The 16,472-nt window shown below is 43.3% G+C and overlaps 1 protein-coding gene across 2 annotated transcripts in view; it reads right to left on the bottom strand.

Moving 5' to 3' along the window:
- CUNH10orf90 (chromosome unknown C10orf90 homolog) overlaps nt 1–16,472 on the bottom strand; it is a 187,919-nt gene that overhangs the window by 84,412 nt on the left and 87,035 nt on the right. The window contains exons 5-6 of one of the 2 annotated variants that reach the window (XM_073552758.1): nt 5,948–6,069; nt 4,345–4,528 (exon numbers count right to left, since the gene is read on the bottom strand). The exons of the other annotated variant lie outside the window; for it this stretch is intronic. Coding sequence (XP_073408859.1) covers nt 4,345–4,528; nt 5,948–6,069 — 306 coding nt within the window. The remainder of the gene's footprint in view (nt 1–4,344; nt 4,529–5,947; nt 6,070–16,472) is intronic. 2 annotated transcript variants of the gene reach the window in all.

Here is a 16,472-nt window from a genome sequence, read left to right as displayed (position 1 = left end):
CAGTGGGACTTGTAATCTAATTTCTAATTTCTTACACTTTAGGGCGATATTAGACAAGAACTTCGGACTCAGGACCAAAAGCTGGTGGTGGCATCAGTGCCAACTACTGAGCCTTGATCCTGAGCCCCATGTTATGACAGAGATGTTTGGTGTATACCTCCAGCTGTAGGATCCAACCTGGGCAGATTTACACTATTTGACCGGCAATATTTCATTTCCCGTGATTTGCAGCCCTGAGTGTAAATCTCCAAGTATCTCCTTTTTTTTTTAATAAGAACCATTCACTGATGACACGACATGCTTGTCGCCCGCACACTGTGCACATCTGATAGATGCCTGGAAATTGTTTTTTGGCCTTGCTGATATGTAAACACTGAGCAGATGTTTTAGTGGAAGGTTAGATGACAGCCCTTTATCTTCACTGTGACAATGGAAATGTTGGCAGCAGTTTTTGGAAAGCATTAACGTTATCGTAAGTCACTGCACATGGCGAGACCAGGGCGGATTATCAAGGAGATGAATTCAGGGATTATTTATGATCTCTTCTAGCAGGGCAAACTTTCACCCATGTTCCGTTTTTCCTGGTGTGCCACTGATGAGTGCCAAATGGCACTGCCAGGGATGCAGTCAATTATCGGTACTATCAATAATTTAGCTTATGAATAAAATGCTGCTAATTTGGGTCAGTTGACCACCAGTTGGTGATTTGCAGGAATAGCTTTATGTGCAGATCCATGCACCTTCAATGTGTCCCTTGTTCCCCCAGCACATTAGGAGTTTTGGATCATGCTTTTATCCTTTAGTTTGAGATTCCGGGAAAAAAGCCTACTGAGAAAGTGGGTAATGCTGAGTCAGCGCATGGGAGAACACATCTGCATCTCCGCTCTATAGTCAGCACTAAATCCAGGAGAAAATGTTTGCTATATACTTGTTTAGTGAGGCCTTGAATATTTCCCTGCTTATTGCTAAAGTAAAACCAAAAATTTCCATTATCTACATACCTATCTATCATTGTATCTATCTCTCTAATATTAAGCCTACAGTTCGACCCCTCGTCATGCCATCTGCTTTTACAACCATTTGTGAGAAAAAGGCTTGTAGTAATAAGCTTACTGATACCAGCACAGTCATCTGGAGCCACCAGGGTAACAAGTCCGTTCTTGACATTTAATTTATTCCTCCTAAATATTCCCCCATCACCTGTGAGTGATATTATTGAGAAGTGGAAGGACCCGCAGCAACTCATTCATGAAGTAGAGTCCCCGTAAAGTTACAGAGTGGGGACACCAAGTGCTGAAGAGCAGAGGGCAGAGAATTCCCTAACGCTTTGCCTCCAGGAGCTTCATGGTTGCATGTAGCCTTACATCACCATGCACAATACCGGGCGTTGGAGGGAGTGGTGTAAAGCCGCCACGACTGGACTCTGCAGTAAATGTGTTCTGTGCAGTGACTAATCATTCTTCTCCATATAATAATATAATAATAATTTTTATTTATATAGTGCCAACATATTCCGCAACACTTTACAGTTAAGGGTGAACATGTGCAGACAACAGACAATAAAAACAATACAGAGTAAGGTTCCTGCTCGCAAACTTACAATCTGTAAGGAAATAGGGGGGACACAATAGGCAGAACATGCTGTTATGTATGGTCCAGCCATCATTATAATAAATGAGGGTTTTCACATAAATTCATGATCTGGTCATCAGCCTGGATCTGTCTGTGTCTGAGTGCAGTTACCGTGTGCTAATGGGTGCATGGCGGATGTGGAGACAGATGAGTAGGCAGGAGCAGATTGATATTAACATTTAGGAGGGAACAGCGGAGAGTTAGGTTAGTGAGTTGAGGCGATAGGCTTGTCTGCACAGATGTGTTTTTAAAGTGCGCTTAAAAACATATGAGCCTGATATTAGTCGGATCATTTGAGGTAGTGCATTCCAGAAGATTGGCGCAGCACGAGAGAAGTCTTTGAGATGAAGGTGAGAGGTTCGGATTATGGAAGATGTTAGTCTTAGATCAGTTGCAGAACCAAGCTCACATGTAGGGCGATAGAAAGAAATGAGATGAGATATAGGATGGTGTAGAACTGTGGAGTTCTTCGTGGGTAAGAGGGATATGTTTGTATTGTATTCTGTAGCGAATGAGTATCCAGTGCAATGACTAGCACAGGGTAAAGACATCAGGGAAACGGCCTGATAGAAATACGGCCATGGCTGCTGCATTTAGGAGGAGTTGGAGGTGAGAAAGTTTGGTTACGGGGAGACTGATCAGAAGGCAGTTGCAATAGTACAGACAAGAGTGAGTAAGAGCGACAGTAAGAGTTTTTGCAGTTTCAAAGGCGAGAAAAGGTCAGATTCTGCAGATGTTTTTTAAGTGTAGGTGACACGAGCGACTGAGTGATTGGATATGGGGAATAATGGAAAGTACTTTGTCAAATATGACCCCAATAAAGCAAGCTTGCTGCTTGGGAGTTATGGTTTAACCACCCACGGAAATTGCAAAGTTCAGTTTTGGAGAGATTCAGTTTCAAACAGAGGGAGGACATGATATTACAGACAGCAGAGAGACATGAGAAAAACTGTCACGTGCTAGCGGGAATCTCAACGAGATCACGGCAGTTCAGGCCGGCAGGGAATGCAGCCTCAGTGACCGGAGGTAACCTTAATAACGTCACCGCTAGTCACTGAGGCTGTGCTCGCAGCAGTTTAGTCACCCAGTGGTTCTCAGCCTGGACGGTCGCATCTTGGCACTGTCCAGGTTGAAAACTAATTTTCTCCCAGACATGGATTACGGCGTGGGACAGAATGACAGACAGGTATGGTATACTGTTGTTTTTTTATTTTTTGTTTATTACAGGATATCGAGGTCTTTGGTGGAATACGCGTTAGGTGAGTATAACTATGTTTGTTATTTTTAAATTAAAAGGTAAAAGTGTGTTTTGTTTTATTTGTAATAAAGGACTTTATTCTGGCTGTGTCTTTATTTACCCTGTAACTATATGATTAGTAATGAAGGTGTCTTATAGACTCTTCTCTATTACTAAGCCATGGGCTTGAAGTTGCCGGACAATTCAAAGGTGACATCAACCCCACAAATATGAACCCCACTTGCCACCTCTACAGGGCAAGTGGGAAGTGCCGGGCAAAGTGCCAGAATTGGCGCATCTAATATATGTGCCTTTCCTGGGCAGCTACGGGCTGCTATTTTTAGGCTGGGGGGGCAATATCCATGGCCCCTTACCAGTCAGAGAACACCAGCCCCCAGCTATCTGCTTTAGCAAGGCTGGTTGTCAAAATATGGGGGACCCCAAGCCTTTTTTTTTTTAAATTATTTATTTAAATAATTAAAAAAACAGTGTGGGGACCCCTCTATTCTTGATAAGCAGCATTGTTGAAGCTGCCAGTTGAGGGTTGCAGACCCCAGCTGTGAGTTTTACTTGGCTGGTTTTCAAAAATACAGGGGAACCCATGTAATTTTTTTTAATTATTTATTTACAACGCAGCAGCTCCTGCTCTTCCTGTTATTAGTGGCAGCAGGTGTCTTATGATGGGAGCTGTAGTCCCATCAGCTGACACCAGTGACCGGAGGTAACTTTATACCTCTAATCACAGCTGAGCGCTCATGCAGTCTTTTGACAGCATGGGAACTGTGGCTCTCTGACCGGAGGGGATAATTTCCCTGTCGATCAGAAGCAGTGTTTGCTGCGCTGTCATGCACATGACAGCGTGGCAAACAATAGATGTTCGGGTCCCCCATCTTGAATGGAGTCCGGGCTCGGGTACTGTTATGGTACCTGAAGTTGAACTTTTTGTAACTTTTCGGCCAAACCTGCAGGACTCGAATATCCAGGGGTCTGCCTATCTCTAATGGTGTCACCATCAGAGGTAACATCATCCTGCTATGACTAACACTAGTGAGGTGCTATATATTTAATAATGCATTCCACTTCCTCACCACTAATGTGCTTGATGGAGGCAAAGGAGTCTAATTGTGCCCTGCCTACATATCTTATACTGGTAACGACCATTACTAGCGAGCTCTGGATGCAGGCGCCCATAGATATTAACAGCTCATTGTATTCTCCTACAGTAAGACATCGGATTGAAGATATCAAGGTATAATTTCATTGAACTTTAAATGACCTGCATGTCCCAACACACAGCTTAGGGGGTATATCCTGCTGACTTTCTGCAGCTTATCTATCCACTGGATTATTAATAGTGTGATCATTGGAGGACCAACCACTGGGATCCCAATTGATCATGAAACCATAGTGTAAATTTTATTCAAGCAATTCAATTTATGCAATAGACTCTCTAATTCAATGTGTATTAAACGTACCACTTAGGGGATGAGGAATGGTGAAGATTTTTCTCTTTTCATTTATTAATATTAATGGATGCTTTTGAAGAGTTGACTTTTGATCCTGCTTCTTTTTTTTTCGGTGTCGTGCCATAAGCTCCAGTTTTTGAACACGCTCTTGCGAGTTATTGATGAAGTCCGGCCTGTGATGTTCTAGAGCTTCCTTTACGAGGAAGAGAAAAATATATAAGGCTTTACGTTGAGTGCTGTCTATAATGGTGCGCATTTACCTTCTTGCATGGCATCACTTACACAGTTAAAGGGAATTTGTCACCCATTTTTTGACATATCACATAAAGATATCATTCAATTGTGTGTTACATAAGGATTCTAGTAGTACTTTTGATCCCCCCTGACCCCGCACCTTTGATGCATAAAAACCTTTTTTATAAGTCTTGCGATGTATGTAAATCGCCACAGTCTGGTCCGATGGGCGTGGTTTATTCTCCCCCCCCCTCCTTGTCTTGCTGGACATAATTTACTTTGTGAATATCACAGATGCCGTTGTGTATTCGTGCCTGCGCATTGAAAAGGCTGCTCACGCTTGCGCAGTATGCTTTGCCCAGCTGTGGGCAAAGCATATAATCAGTACTGCACATGCGCCGGTATTTTTCCCTGCTGTCTATGACCCGGAAGTCTTCACATACAAGACACACTCTGCCTGGATGCTGGATAGCCGAGTAAAGCCCTGCGCATTACACCGGAAGGTGAGGAAGAAAATAGTTCAATAGATGATTTTCTTCCTCAGCTTCCGGTGTAATGCCCAGGGCTTTACTCTTGTATCCGGTGTCCAGGTAGAGTGTGTCTTGCATGTGAAGACTTCTGTCATCATAGACGGCAGGGAAAAATACCGGCGCATGCGCAGTACTTATTATATGCCTTGCCCACAGCTCGACAAAGCATACTGTGCATGCGCGAGCAGCCTTTTCAATGCGCAGGCGCGAATACACAATGGCATCTGTGATTTTCACAGATGAAATTATGTCCAACAAGCCAAGGAGAGGGGGGAGAAGGAGAATAAGCCACGCCCATCGGACCGGACCGCAGCTATTTACATACATCGCAAGAGTGATAAAAAAGGCTGTTATGCATTAAAGGTGCGGGGTCAGGGGGGATCAAAAGTACTACTAGAATCCTTATGTAACACACAATTGAATGATATCTTTACATGATATGTCAAAAAATGGGTGACAGATTCCCTTTAAGCAGGAAGAACTGCTCTGAAATCTGTTGCTTTCATAAGTCTTATCTACAGTAGACCTTTCTACGTAGGATGGCCCACACTTGGCCAGTTGTCAAGAGATGAATTTATATGTTTAACTATTGCTTAGCCTCTTTTACATGGCCTGTCCTGTATCCGTTGTATGAAAGGGAGAAACAATATGTGTGAACCGCAGATTGCACTTTTATCTACAGTATGAAAGGATCCAGTAAAATTGTGACCCACTTCCATCAGGTTTCTACTGTAAGACAAATAAGAAGAACCATAGAGGATCTGTAAGAATCCAGAATCGGACAGAATTAGAAGTGATGACCTGGTTGTGAAGAAAGTTAAAAACAACCTAAACTTTATCTACTGTACCTGTAGGCTCAGGCTTTCGTGAAGCGGTTTGCCACCTGGCTTGTTTTCCGTTAGTTCTGGCACCGGCACGTTCTCTTTATCACTCCTTCCAATATTTCCACACGACTTCCTCCACTTGTAACCTGCAAAAGGAAAATGTAACTATTCAAATACAAAAGGTATTATTTTATCCCTACGGATTGTGACTACAGGGTGCTAATTAGCATAATATTATGGCTAAGGAGCACAAAGTGTTCTTTACTTGCAGCTGCTTGTGTGGACACTGATAAATGAATAAGTCATAAAATTCTCCTTCACTTCTAATCCATGATGTAAATAATGGAGAAACTACTGTATATAGGTGAATATTAAAGGGGTTGTCTCAAAAAGGCATATCAAAAAGTGGGGTCACTTCTTTGGTACCCCAGAGTCCAGTGTCATAAGTAAGAAAATCATAAAAGAAAACCCATCTGGATGTCCCATCTTGTCCATTTATTCCATGGTCTCATACTGCACAATGTTGGTTCAGAATATGGCTCACCACTGTCAATCCCTAAATTTCAGTATGATGTTGGATTGTCATTTACACAAATTTTGATTATGGCAGCAGATCATTGGTCATTCCAAAGGTGGAGTGGTTTCATATAAGGCAATGTCTTTAGTTGCACTTCCCTCTCTAAATAACATGACCTTCTCTGGTCTTAAATGCCATTGCTCTCTTAAAGGGAATCTGTCAACAGTTTTTTGGCTATGTAATCTGAGAGCACCATGATGTATAGCCAGAGACCTTGATTCCAGTGATGTGTCACTTAGTTTACTGGGTGCAGCAGTTGTGATACAATCACAGCTTTCCTCGCTGCAGATCTAGCAGAGCTCTCAGTGTGGAGCCCTGTATAACTTCGCCCACACCACTGATCAGCTGCTTTCTGTGTACATTGTATCTTGACAAAAAGCTGCTCAGTGGTGGGGGTGTGGTTGGACAAGGGGCACTAGACACCTAGTCCTTTAGTGATAATTCTCCTGCTGATAAAACACTAATTGTATTGTAACTGAAAAACACAGCCTATAAATGACACAGCACTGGAATCAGACTCTCTGTCCCTATGTTTTGATGCCCTCAGATTGCATATGAAAAAAATTGCTCACGGATTCCTTTAAAGCTGGACTAGATAAAAGTTGGCCCAACTCACCAATTTTTGGGTATTTTATGTTTATATAGAGTAGAGATAGCTAGCTAACAAATCAAATTCCTTATGAGTGCTCTGAAAAATTAGATTCTCCAGAATTCAAAGTTTTTTAGATTTGATTTCTTAAATTTCTCTAATTTTGGTGGCCAGCCGATCATTATTTTTCTGAATTTTGTTGGCTGGTAATAGGTTAAGAAAAAAATTGTAACCTATCCTTGCCTTAGCTTTACTGCATTGCCACTCCTCCGATTGGTTCTTCTGTTTTCTTTCTTATGTTTTCTGTCTACCAGTGCTTGTCTTCTTAGAATCATAGAATCATAGAATCGTAGAGTTGGAAGGGACCTCCTGGGCCATCTGGTCCAACCCCCTGCTCAAAGCAGGATTCGCTAAATCATCCCAGTCAGATGTCTGTCCAGCCTCTGTTTGAAGACTTCCATTGGAGGAGAACTCACCACTTCTCGTGGCAGCCTGTTCCACTCATTGATCACTCTAACTGTCAAAAAGTTTTTTCTAATATCTAATCTGTGTCTCCTCCCATTCAGTTTCATCCCATTGCTTCTAGTCTTTCCTTGTGCAAATGAGAATAAAGTTGATCCTTCTACAATGTGACAGCCCTTTAGATATTTGTAGACAGCTATTAAGTCTCCTCTCAGTCTTCTCTTTTGCAAACTAAACATTCCCAAATCCTGCAACCTTTCCTCATAAGACAGGGTTTGCAGACCGGTCACCATTCTGGTCGCTCTTTTCTGAACTTGCTCCAGTTTGTTGATGTCTTTTTTAAAATGTGGTGCCCAAAACTGGACACAATATTCCAGATGAGGTCTGACCAAAGAGGAGTAGAGGGAAATAATGACTTCACGTGATCTAGACTGTATGCTTCTGTTAATACATCCTAGAATTGCATTTGCCTTTTTTGCTGCTGCATCACACTGTTGACTCATATTCAGTCTGTGATCTATTAGTATACCCAAGTCTTTTTCACATGTGCTGTCACTTAGCCCTATTCCTCCCATTCTATATATGCTTTTTCCATTTTTATTGCCCACATGTAGTACTTTGCATTTCTCCCTGTTAAAAACCATTCTGTTTGTTGCTGCCCACTTCTCCAGTTTATTTAAATCTTTTTGAATCCTCTCTCTCTCTTCTCTAGTATTAGCTATCCCTCCTAGCTTTGTGTCATCAGCAAATTTAATCAGTTTACCCTCAATGCCTTCATCTAAATCGTTGATAAAGATGTTGAACAATACAGGGCCCAGGACAGAGCCCTGTGGTACCCCACTTGAGACATTCTTCCAACTGGATGTGCAGCCATTTACGACCACTCTTTGGGTCCGATCACTAAGCCAGTTATGAATCCACCTAACAGTTGCCTTGTCCATTCCATACTTAATCATTTTTTCAATAAGGATTGTATGAGAGACTTTGTCAAATGCTTTGCTGAAGTCAAGATATACTATATCTACAGCATTTCCTTGATCCACCCAATCAGTGATACCGTCATAGAAGGAAATTAAGTTAGTCTGACATGACTTATTAGTTAGAAACCCATGCTGACTCTGTTTAATCACTTCATTCTTATCCAGGTATTGACATACATGTTGTTTAATAATTTGTTCAAAGATCTTTCCTGGTATAGAAGTCAGACTCACCGGCCTATAGTTACCTGGGTCCACCTTCTTCCCCTTTTTGAAGATAGGAACAACATTTGCTCTTCTCCAGTCTTCTGGCACTTCTCCTGTTCTCCAAGAATTTTCAAAGATTATAGAGAGGGGTTCAAAAATTTCTTCTGCTATCTCCTTCAGTACTCTGGGGTGTAATTCATCTGGACCTGGAGACTTGAATTCATTTAGGCTAGCTAAGTGTTTCCTCACTATCTTTCTGTTTATAGATATCCTGGATTCTTCTATTCCCTTAATAGGACAGTGAATAACAGTTGATGTTACATTTCCTTTCTGAGAGAAAACAGATGCAAAATAGGAATTTAAAAGTTCAGCCTTCTCAACATCCTGTCTTACCATTTCATCATTTTCATCCTGTAAAAATCCTATAGCATCTTTGACTTTTCTTTTACTTTTGACATATCCCCAAAATCCTTTATTATTGCTTTTGACATCTCTTGCAAGCCTCAATTCATTTTCAGCTTTAGCTAATCTGATTTGTGCCCTGCAGGTTCTGCAGACAGCATTATATTCTTCTTTAGATATGCCTCCCTCTTTCCATTTTATAAACATTTTTTTCTTCCTTTTTAGCATGTGCTTAAGTTCTGTGTTCATCCATCCTGGTTTCCTTAACTGCTTCCTATTCTTCCCTCTTTTCGGAATTGTTAACAACTGTGCTTTGAGAATTTCATTTTTCAAGATTTCCCATCCTTCCTGGACATTTTTGTCTTTAAGGATATCCAGCCATTGGATCCCTCCAATTCTCTTTCTGAATCCCTTAAAATCTGCCTTTCTGAAATCTAACCTTGACGTCTGAGTCTTCACAGGTCTTCCGCCTCTAGTTATCCAAAATTCTAAAATAGCATGGTCGCTACTTCCTAGGGTCCCAGCCACTTTTACCTCCTCAACCATTTCCTCCCTGTTTATAAGGATTAGATCCAAGGTAGCAGTTCCCCTTGTTTTCTCCCTTACCTTTTGGAAGATAAAGTTGTCAGCAAGAGAGGATAAGAATTTCCTTGACCTGTTAGTTTTGCCTGAGAGAGATTCCCAACAAATGTCTGGATAGTTGAAATCTCCCATGACAACTATGTCATATTTTTTGGAGAACTTGGCCATTTGATGCATAAAGAGTTCATCCATAGCTTCAGCTTGCACAGGCGGCCTGTAGTAAATGCCTACAATGGTGTCCTTTCCATTGTTCTGTCCTTGTATTCTTACCCAAACAGTTTCCACAGAACTCCCAGTCTCTGAAGCTTCAATCTCTGTGCAGATATACGCGTTTCTAACATACAATGCGACACCTCCTCCTCGTTTATCAAGTCTGTTTCTTGCAAATAAGTTGTATCCTTCTAGTCTTGTATTCCAATCATGTGTATTGTCCCACCAAGTTTCAGTGATTCCAATGACATCATATTTCTTTTCCTGTGTTAGTAGTTCCAATTCTCCTTGTTTGTTGCCCATGCTTTGTGCATTAGTATAGAAACATTTTAGTTTGTGATTGGTTTCTCTTTCTCCAATATTTGTATTAATTAGATTCTTTCGTCTTTGTTCTTCCTTTCCACTTCTAATAGCAGAGTTCTCAATAGCATTTGTCAGGTGTATGGCTTTTTCTGGTCTTTTGCTTCCCTTCCCATGTTGTTCTAGTTTAAAGCTCTCCATACAAGTGTAGCAAGGCGACTTCCAAATACATGCTTACCAGTCTTCGTAAGGTGCACCCCATCTCTAGCAAGTAGTCCATCGTATAAGTAGTTCACTCCGTGATCCAGAAATCCAAATCGTTGCTGACGGCACCATCGACGTAGCCAGTTGTTCACCTGCAGAATCTTATTCCACCTCCTTGTTCCATGGCCATCCACTGGGAGGATGGAAGAGAAGACCACCTGCGCTCCCAGTTCTTTCACTTTCTTACCTAAGTCTTCAAAGTCTCTGCAGATGGTTTCCAGGTCGTTTCTTGCAGTGTCATTTGTCCCCACATGTAGTAGCAGGAATGGGTAGTCATCTGTAGGTCTGAAGAGTCCTGATATCCTGTCAGACACATCTTTAATTTTTGCACCTGGAAGACAACACATTTCTCTTGAAGTTATATCCGGTCTGCAGATAGCGGCCTCAGTTCCTCTCAACAGGGAATCCCCCATGACCACCACTCTCCGTTTCTTCTTCACAACATTTTTCTTTCTCCATCCAGGAGGACTCTGAAGGCGTACAAGGTTGCTGTTTGTTGGCAAAGTCTTATCCTGATGTATTTCTTCATTGTTTTCCTGCGTGAGAGCCTGGTACTTTTTTCTGAGCAGTATGGGTGCTGACTGCCTCCTGATCCTCCTGCTTCTCTGGGTCACATGTCTCCATTCCTCTGTTTCTTCAGGTGCACTTCGAATTTCTTCTCTTTCTGTAACATGAAGAGATAATTCTGCTCTGTCCAAGAACTCTTCACCTTCCTTAATGATCTTCAACGTAGCTAACCTCTCTTCGAGATTTTGCAACTTTTCCTCCAACAGGGACACAAGCTTGCATTTGTGGCATGTGAAGTTTGGCTTTTCCACTGGTAAGTCTGTGAACATGTAGCAAGAAATGCAGCTCACCAAATGGCTCCTGGCCTCTTCCATCTTGAGATTTCTTAAAAACGATGAAAGATGAGCCCAAATTCGCGCGCCGATAGGCGCGTGGTTTTTCCGATTTCCTCTTTTCAGCTGCAACGGCCAAAACCCAGTGATCGTTGAGCTCGCGGAGACTCTTCACTTATCCCAGAAGGCACTGGGAATATGCAAATGATCTCCTCAAGACTCTTCCCCTGGTTTTCCGATTTCCTCTTTTCAGCTGCAACGGCCAAAACCCAGTGATCGTTGAGCTCGCGGAGACTCTTCACTTATCCCAGAAGGCACTGGGAATATGCAAATGATCTCCTCAAGACTCTTCCCCTGGTTTTCCGATTTCCTCTTTTCAGCTGCAACGGCCAAAACCCAGTGATCGTTGAGCTCGCGGAGACTCTTCACTTATCCCAGAAGGCACTGGGAATATGCAAATGATCTCCTCAAGACTCTTCCCCTGGTTTTCCGATTTCCTCTTTTCAGCTGCAACGGCCAAAACCCAGTGATCGTTGAGCTCGCGGAGACTCTTCACTTATCCCAGAAGGCACTGGGAATATGCAAATGATCTCCTCAAGACTCTTCCCCTGGTTTTCCGATTTCCTCTTTTCAGCTGCAACGGCCAAAACCCAGTGATCGTTGAGCTCGCGGAGACTCTTCACTTATCCCAGAAGGCACTGGGAATATGCAAATGATCTCCTCAAGACTCTTCCCCTGGTTTTCCGATTTCCTCTTTTCAGCTGCAACGGCCAAAACCCAGTGATCGTTGAGCTCGCGGAGACTCTTCACTTATCCCAGAAGGCACTGGGAATATGCAAATGATCTCCTCAAGACTCTTCCCCTGGTTTCTTCTTCTTTTGGGTTTCCATTCTTCACTAAGCCATCAGGCTTGGTGCAACACACGCCACTGATGTTAGTCTGTTCGACACGCTCCATTAAAGTGCATGTGGCTTGATGTGTTTCATTAACGTCAATGGGGTGTGTTGCACCTACCCTGGCAGTGTGGGGTCAAGTAAAGAATGGCATCAACCAAGACTCAGGAATAGAAAAAAAGAGAGAAGATAGCTGATTCCAGGGGCGGAGATATCATTGATGCAACCTGCGCAGCCGCCCAGGAGGTAAGGGTGCCCACTTCTACTGTCAAAGGCTGAAAATGGCCTATATAAACTGATGGGTGGACCCATGGTTGTTCAGGTCTATCGTGTTAGGCTTAACCATAAAATAAAGTTTGGTTAGGGGACTAGAATGGTACCTCAACTCAAACTCGAACCTGGAGCCCATTCAAATGAATGGGGGGCCCGAACATCCGGCGTTTCCCACGCTGTCAGCCAGCAGCTGTGACCAGCGCTGACAAGGTTACCACCAGTCACAGGCATTGGCTGATGTTAGTACTACTCTCATTATCGTATGCCTGGTCTCACTGATAGCAGCGAGAGCAGACATACGATGATGAATGTATTCACCAGCCGGCACCTGAGCATTTACCTAAAAAATAAATAAAACTAAAAAATGGCATGGAGTCTATTCTTGATAATCAGCACAGGCAAAACTTATAGCTGTGGGCTGCAGCCCTCATCTTCCAGCTTTATCTTGGCTGGGTATCAAAAATAGAGAGGTCCCCATGCTGATTTGTATTATTTAAATTAATAATTTAAAAAACTGGCATGGGGTTCCTCCATTTTTGATAACTTGCCAAGTTAAGCCAGACAGCTGGGGACTGGAAAGGGGCCATGTATATTGGCTCTCCCCAGCCTAAAAATAGCAGCCCGCAGCTGTCCATAAAAGGCACATCCGTTATATGCCTCAATTCTGGCACTTTGCCAGGCTCTTCCCAATTGCCCTGTTGTGCTGGCAAATGAGGTAATAGTTTTGGGGTTGATGTCAGGTGTTTTATGTTTGCTGACATCAAGCCCAGGTTTTAGCAATAGAAAGGTGTCTATAAGACACTTCTTTAGCTTGGCTGGCTGCTATAGCTTGGCTGGTTATGAAAAATTGGGGGAGACCCCTCTCTGTTTTTTAAATTATTTATTTTTAATAACCAGCCAAGATAAAGCTGACACCTGGGGTCTGGTATTCTCAGACTGGGAAGGGGCCAGGAATATTGGCCCTCCTCAGCCTAAAAATAGCAGCCTCCCCAGAAAAGGCACATCCTTTAAAGCCCACAGCTGTCAGTTTTACTTGCGCTGGTTATCAAAAATAGACAAGACCCCACATCTTTTTTTTTTTTGCCAGCTAGTCACGGCCATGACAGTATTTGATATAGCTGTGATTGAGCCAGAAGTGCCCACACAGCAAAGCTTGTTGATTGACTGCGCTGCCAAATCATAGAACTTATGCAAATGTCAGTGGGGCAGTTGCACAAAGCAGGGAGGGCACTGGGCAGAGAACACAAGGTGCCTGTGCGAGATTTAAGTACAGATCACAGTAAATATTACAATGGTAAAGCCATGAACGCTAAGGGCCCCGTCACACATAGCGACTCACCAGCGATCCCGACAACGATATGAACTTGTCAGGATCGCTGGTGTGTCCCTACATGATCGCTGGTGAGCTGCCAAACAGGCAGCTTCACCAGCGATCAGCACCAGCGACGACGAGCGCACGCGTCGCTGTGTCCCTTAGGTACCAGAGCGCTGGTGCAGGGAGCTGGTAACCAAGGTAAACAGTGGGTTTCTAAGCGCCGCGCGGTACTTAGAAACCCGCTGTTTACCTTAGATACGAGCTGGGAGCTCGCTGGTCGTTGCTCTCCCGCCTGCCACACGCAGTGATGCATGCTGGCCAGCGGGAGACCAACGACCCAAAAAAAGTCCACAGCTTTCAAGAACGATCAGCGATTCCCGGAAGGGGGGCCAGTCGCTGATAGATGTCACACACAGCGATCTCGCTGGTGAGAGCGCTGTTGTGTCACAAAATTTGTGACTCAGCAGCGATGTCGCTAGCGAGATCGCTGTGTGTGACGGGGGCTTAAGGGGGCAACATTAATTAGGTTTAGTGTGAATTGCTGGAACATTTGCAAGCTCATTTTTATACAGAGCCGTCTTGATTATTTATATATTAAATACTTAGTCTGGGCCCACATAGATTTGTCTAAAAATGTTTTACAGTACCAAGATTTATCCATTCTGATGTGGATTTTCATAGTAAGCACATCAGCCTTATCAGGTCTAACATATATATATTAATAATATAATCGGTATTGTGAAATTTGAGGACAGATCTACTTTATTGTACAGGAATCCTAATGCCAATGTGATTATATGGGGCATTTGTACAATTAATAGGTCTAGAGATGTAAATGCTGTCACTGATCTATTGTCTGGCCACGGTGCGATCAATAAACAAATTGTAATGTGTTGTCTTCTGAAAAGAGTATTTATTCCTCCAACACAAATAGTGAACACGACAATGATTTATCCAGAGAGAATTCCCCTGTACTGAAGGGTTTGGGATTGAACAAGTTGTAAATGCTATTAACGGTCTAGAATTTATTTTACCGTAGCTCTCAACAAAAAAGTTGTCAATATTCTTTTAGTCTGTGGTGGAGCAAATACAAGGTTTCAATCTATGTTTATACGTGGACAAATATGTATATACTATATATATACACTATACACACACACTGTCTCTCATATGCATAATATAGATATGTGTCATCGTGGCTGTTAGCTGCAGTGATGTGAGCCCGGAAGCATGCTCCAGAACATATAGTGCTGAGAGAGTTATTTGTCGATTCCAGTGCTGGGTTTTACAAGCAGTCATAAGAGATGGATGGGAATGACCGCTCACATATCCCAAGCCCAGGGATAGAGAAATTTGCCTCTGAAGCAGTGGGTGGAGGTTCTGACGCCATATTTGACAGGTGAACTGCAGAAGGCATATTATGACTTGGCGTTGCAGGACGCAAAAGAATACGCCAAGTTAAAAGCTGAGATCTTGTCATGCTTAGGAGTGATTATGATTGTCAGGGCACAACAGGTGCATGAGTGGGCGTATTGCAGTGATAAACCTCCCTGGTCACAAAAGTTCGATCTCCTACCCCTTGTCCAAAAATGGTTGAAGCCTGAATCTTCCTCCCCAGCACAGATGGTGGAGAAGGTTGTCATGGACAGGATAATACACTCCCTACCAAGGCCAGTACAATCCTGGGTTGCCCAGGGAGATCCCCGTAATGCCGATGACCTAGTGAGTCTGATGGAGAGGTAAAGAGTGGTTGAGAGGTTCTTGGGGAAGCAAGGGAGTGGATCCTCCCCATACTGGGGGTCTCAAAAGAGGGCAGATACCAAAAAGGGGGTGAGACGTCCACGAACCCAGGAGGTATCTGAGGCAAAAGCCCCGTCCAATGGTATAATTTGTTGAAGGTATCATACCCCAGGTCACGTAGCCGACAGTTGACCCATGACCACCGAGACAATGGACTGCAGCCTAGAATGGCGATTGACTCAGAGTTTGGTAACCGTAGTGAGGGCCACCATTCCCCATCAGCTGATTCCTGGAAAGAGGGTGAGTGTCCGTTGTATCCACTCTGTGGCCCAAGTGGTCGAAAACACCGTCTGTGGCACCGAGTCCCATAAGGTAGGTGTGGTCAAGGACCTCTTGTACCCTATTATAATTGGGCGGGACTTTGTGTTATTTTGGGACTTGCGGAGAAAAGGGGGATGTCTGGTTGTCCAGACAATAGCCAGGTTGCTCCCAAAGAAACCTTATCGCAGACTACAAATGACAGGTTTCCATTTTGTGAACTTGTTGAGGATGAGGCAGCATCCACTGAGGCAAACGTCCCTGAGATGGAGGTGTCCGGGAGAAACTTTGGAACCGCCTAACTCAGGGACCTAACTCTTAAAGGGGCATTTGACAATGTAACTGTATTAAATGGTGTGCTTCAGCAGCTGGGGGACAACAGTCTGTTCCCTCAGTTTGCTGTGATTGGAGATCTTCTTTATTGGGTAACCAAACCAAAAGGTGAGGTAATAAAGCAGCTATTGGTACCAGGGCTTTATAGAAGCAGGGTGTTAGACATGGCTCATTCCCATGTGTTGGGTGATCACCTGGGGGCAGATAAGACCCAGGAATGAATTCTGCAGAGATATTACTGGCCTGGGTGTTACAGAGAAATTGTGAA

This window comes from Dendrobates tinctorius, unplaced genomic scaffold, assembly GCF_039654945.1.
Source record: "Dendrobates tinctorius isolate UK_male_01 unplaced genomic scaffold, ASM3965494v1 ptg000196l, whole genome shotgun sequence".
NCBI lineage: Eukaryota > Metazoa > Chordata > Amphibia > Anura > Dendrobatidae > Dendrobates > Dendrobates tinctorius.
The sequence above is the reverse complement of the archived record's forward strand: the minus strand, read 5'-3'. Positions and strand labels throughout refer to the sequence as shown.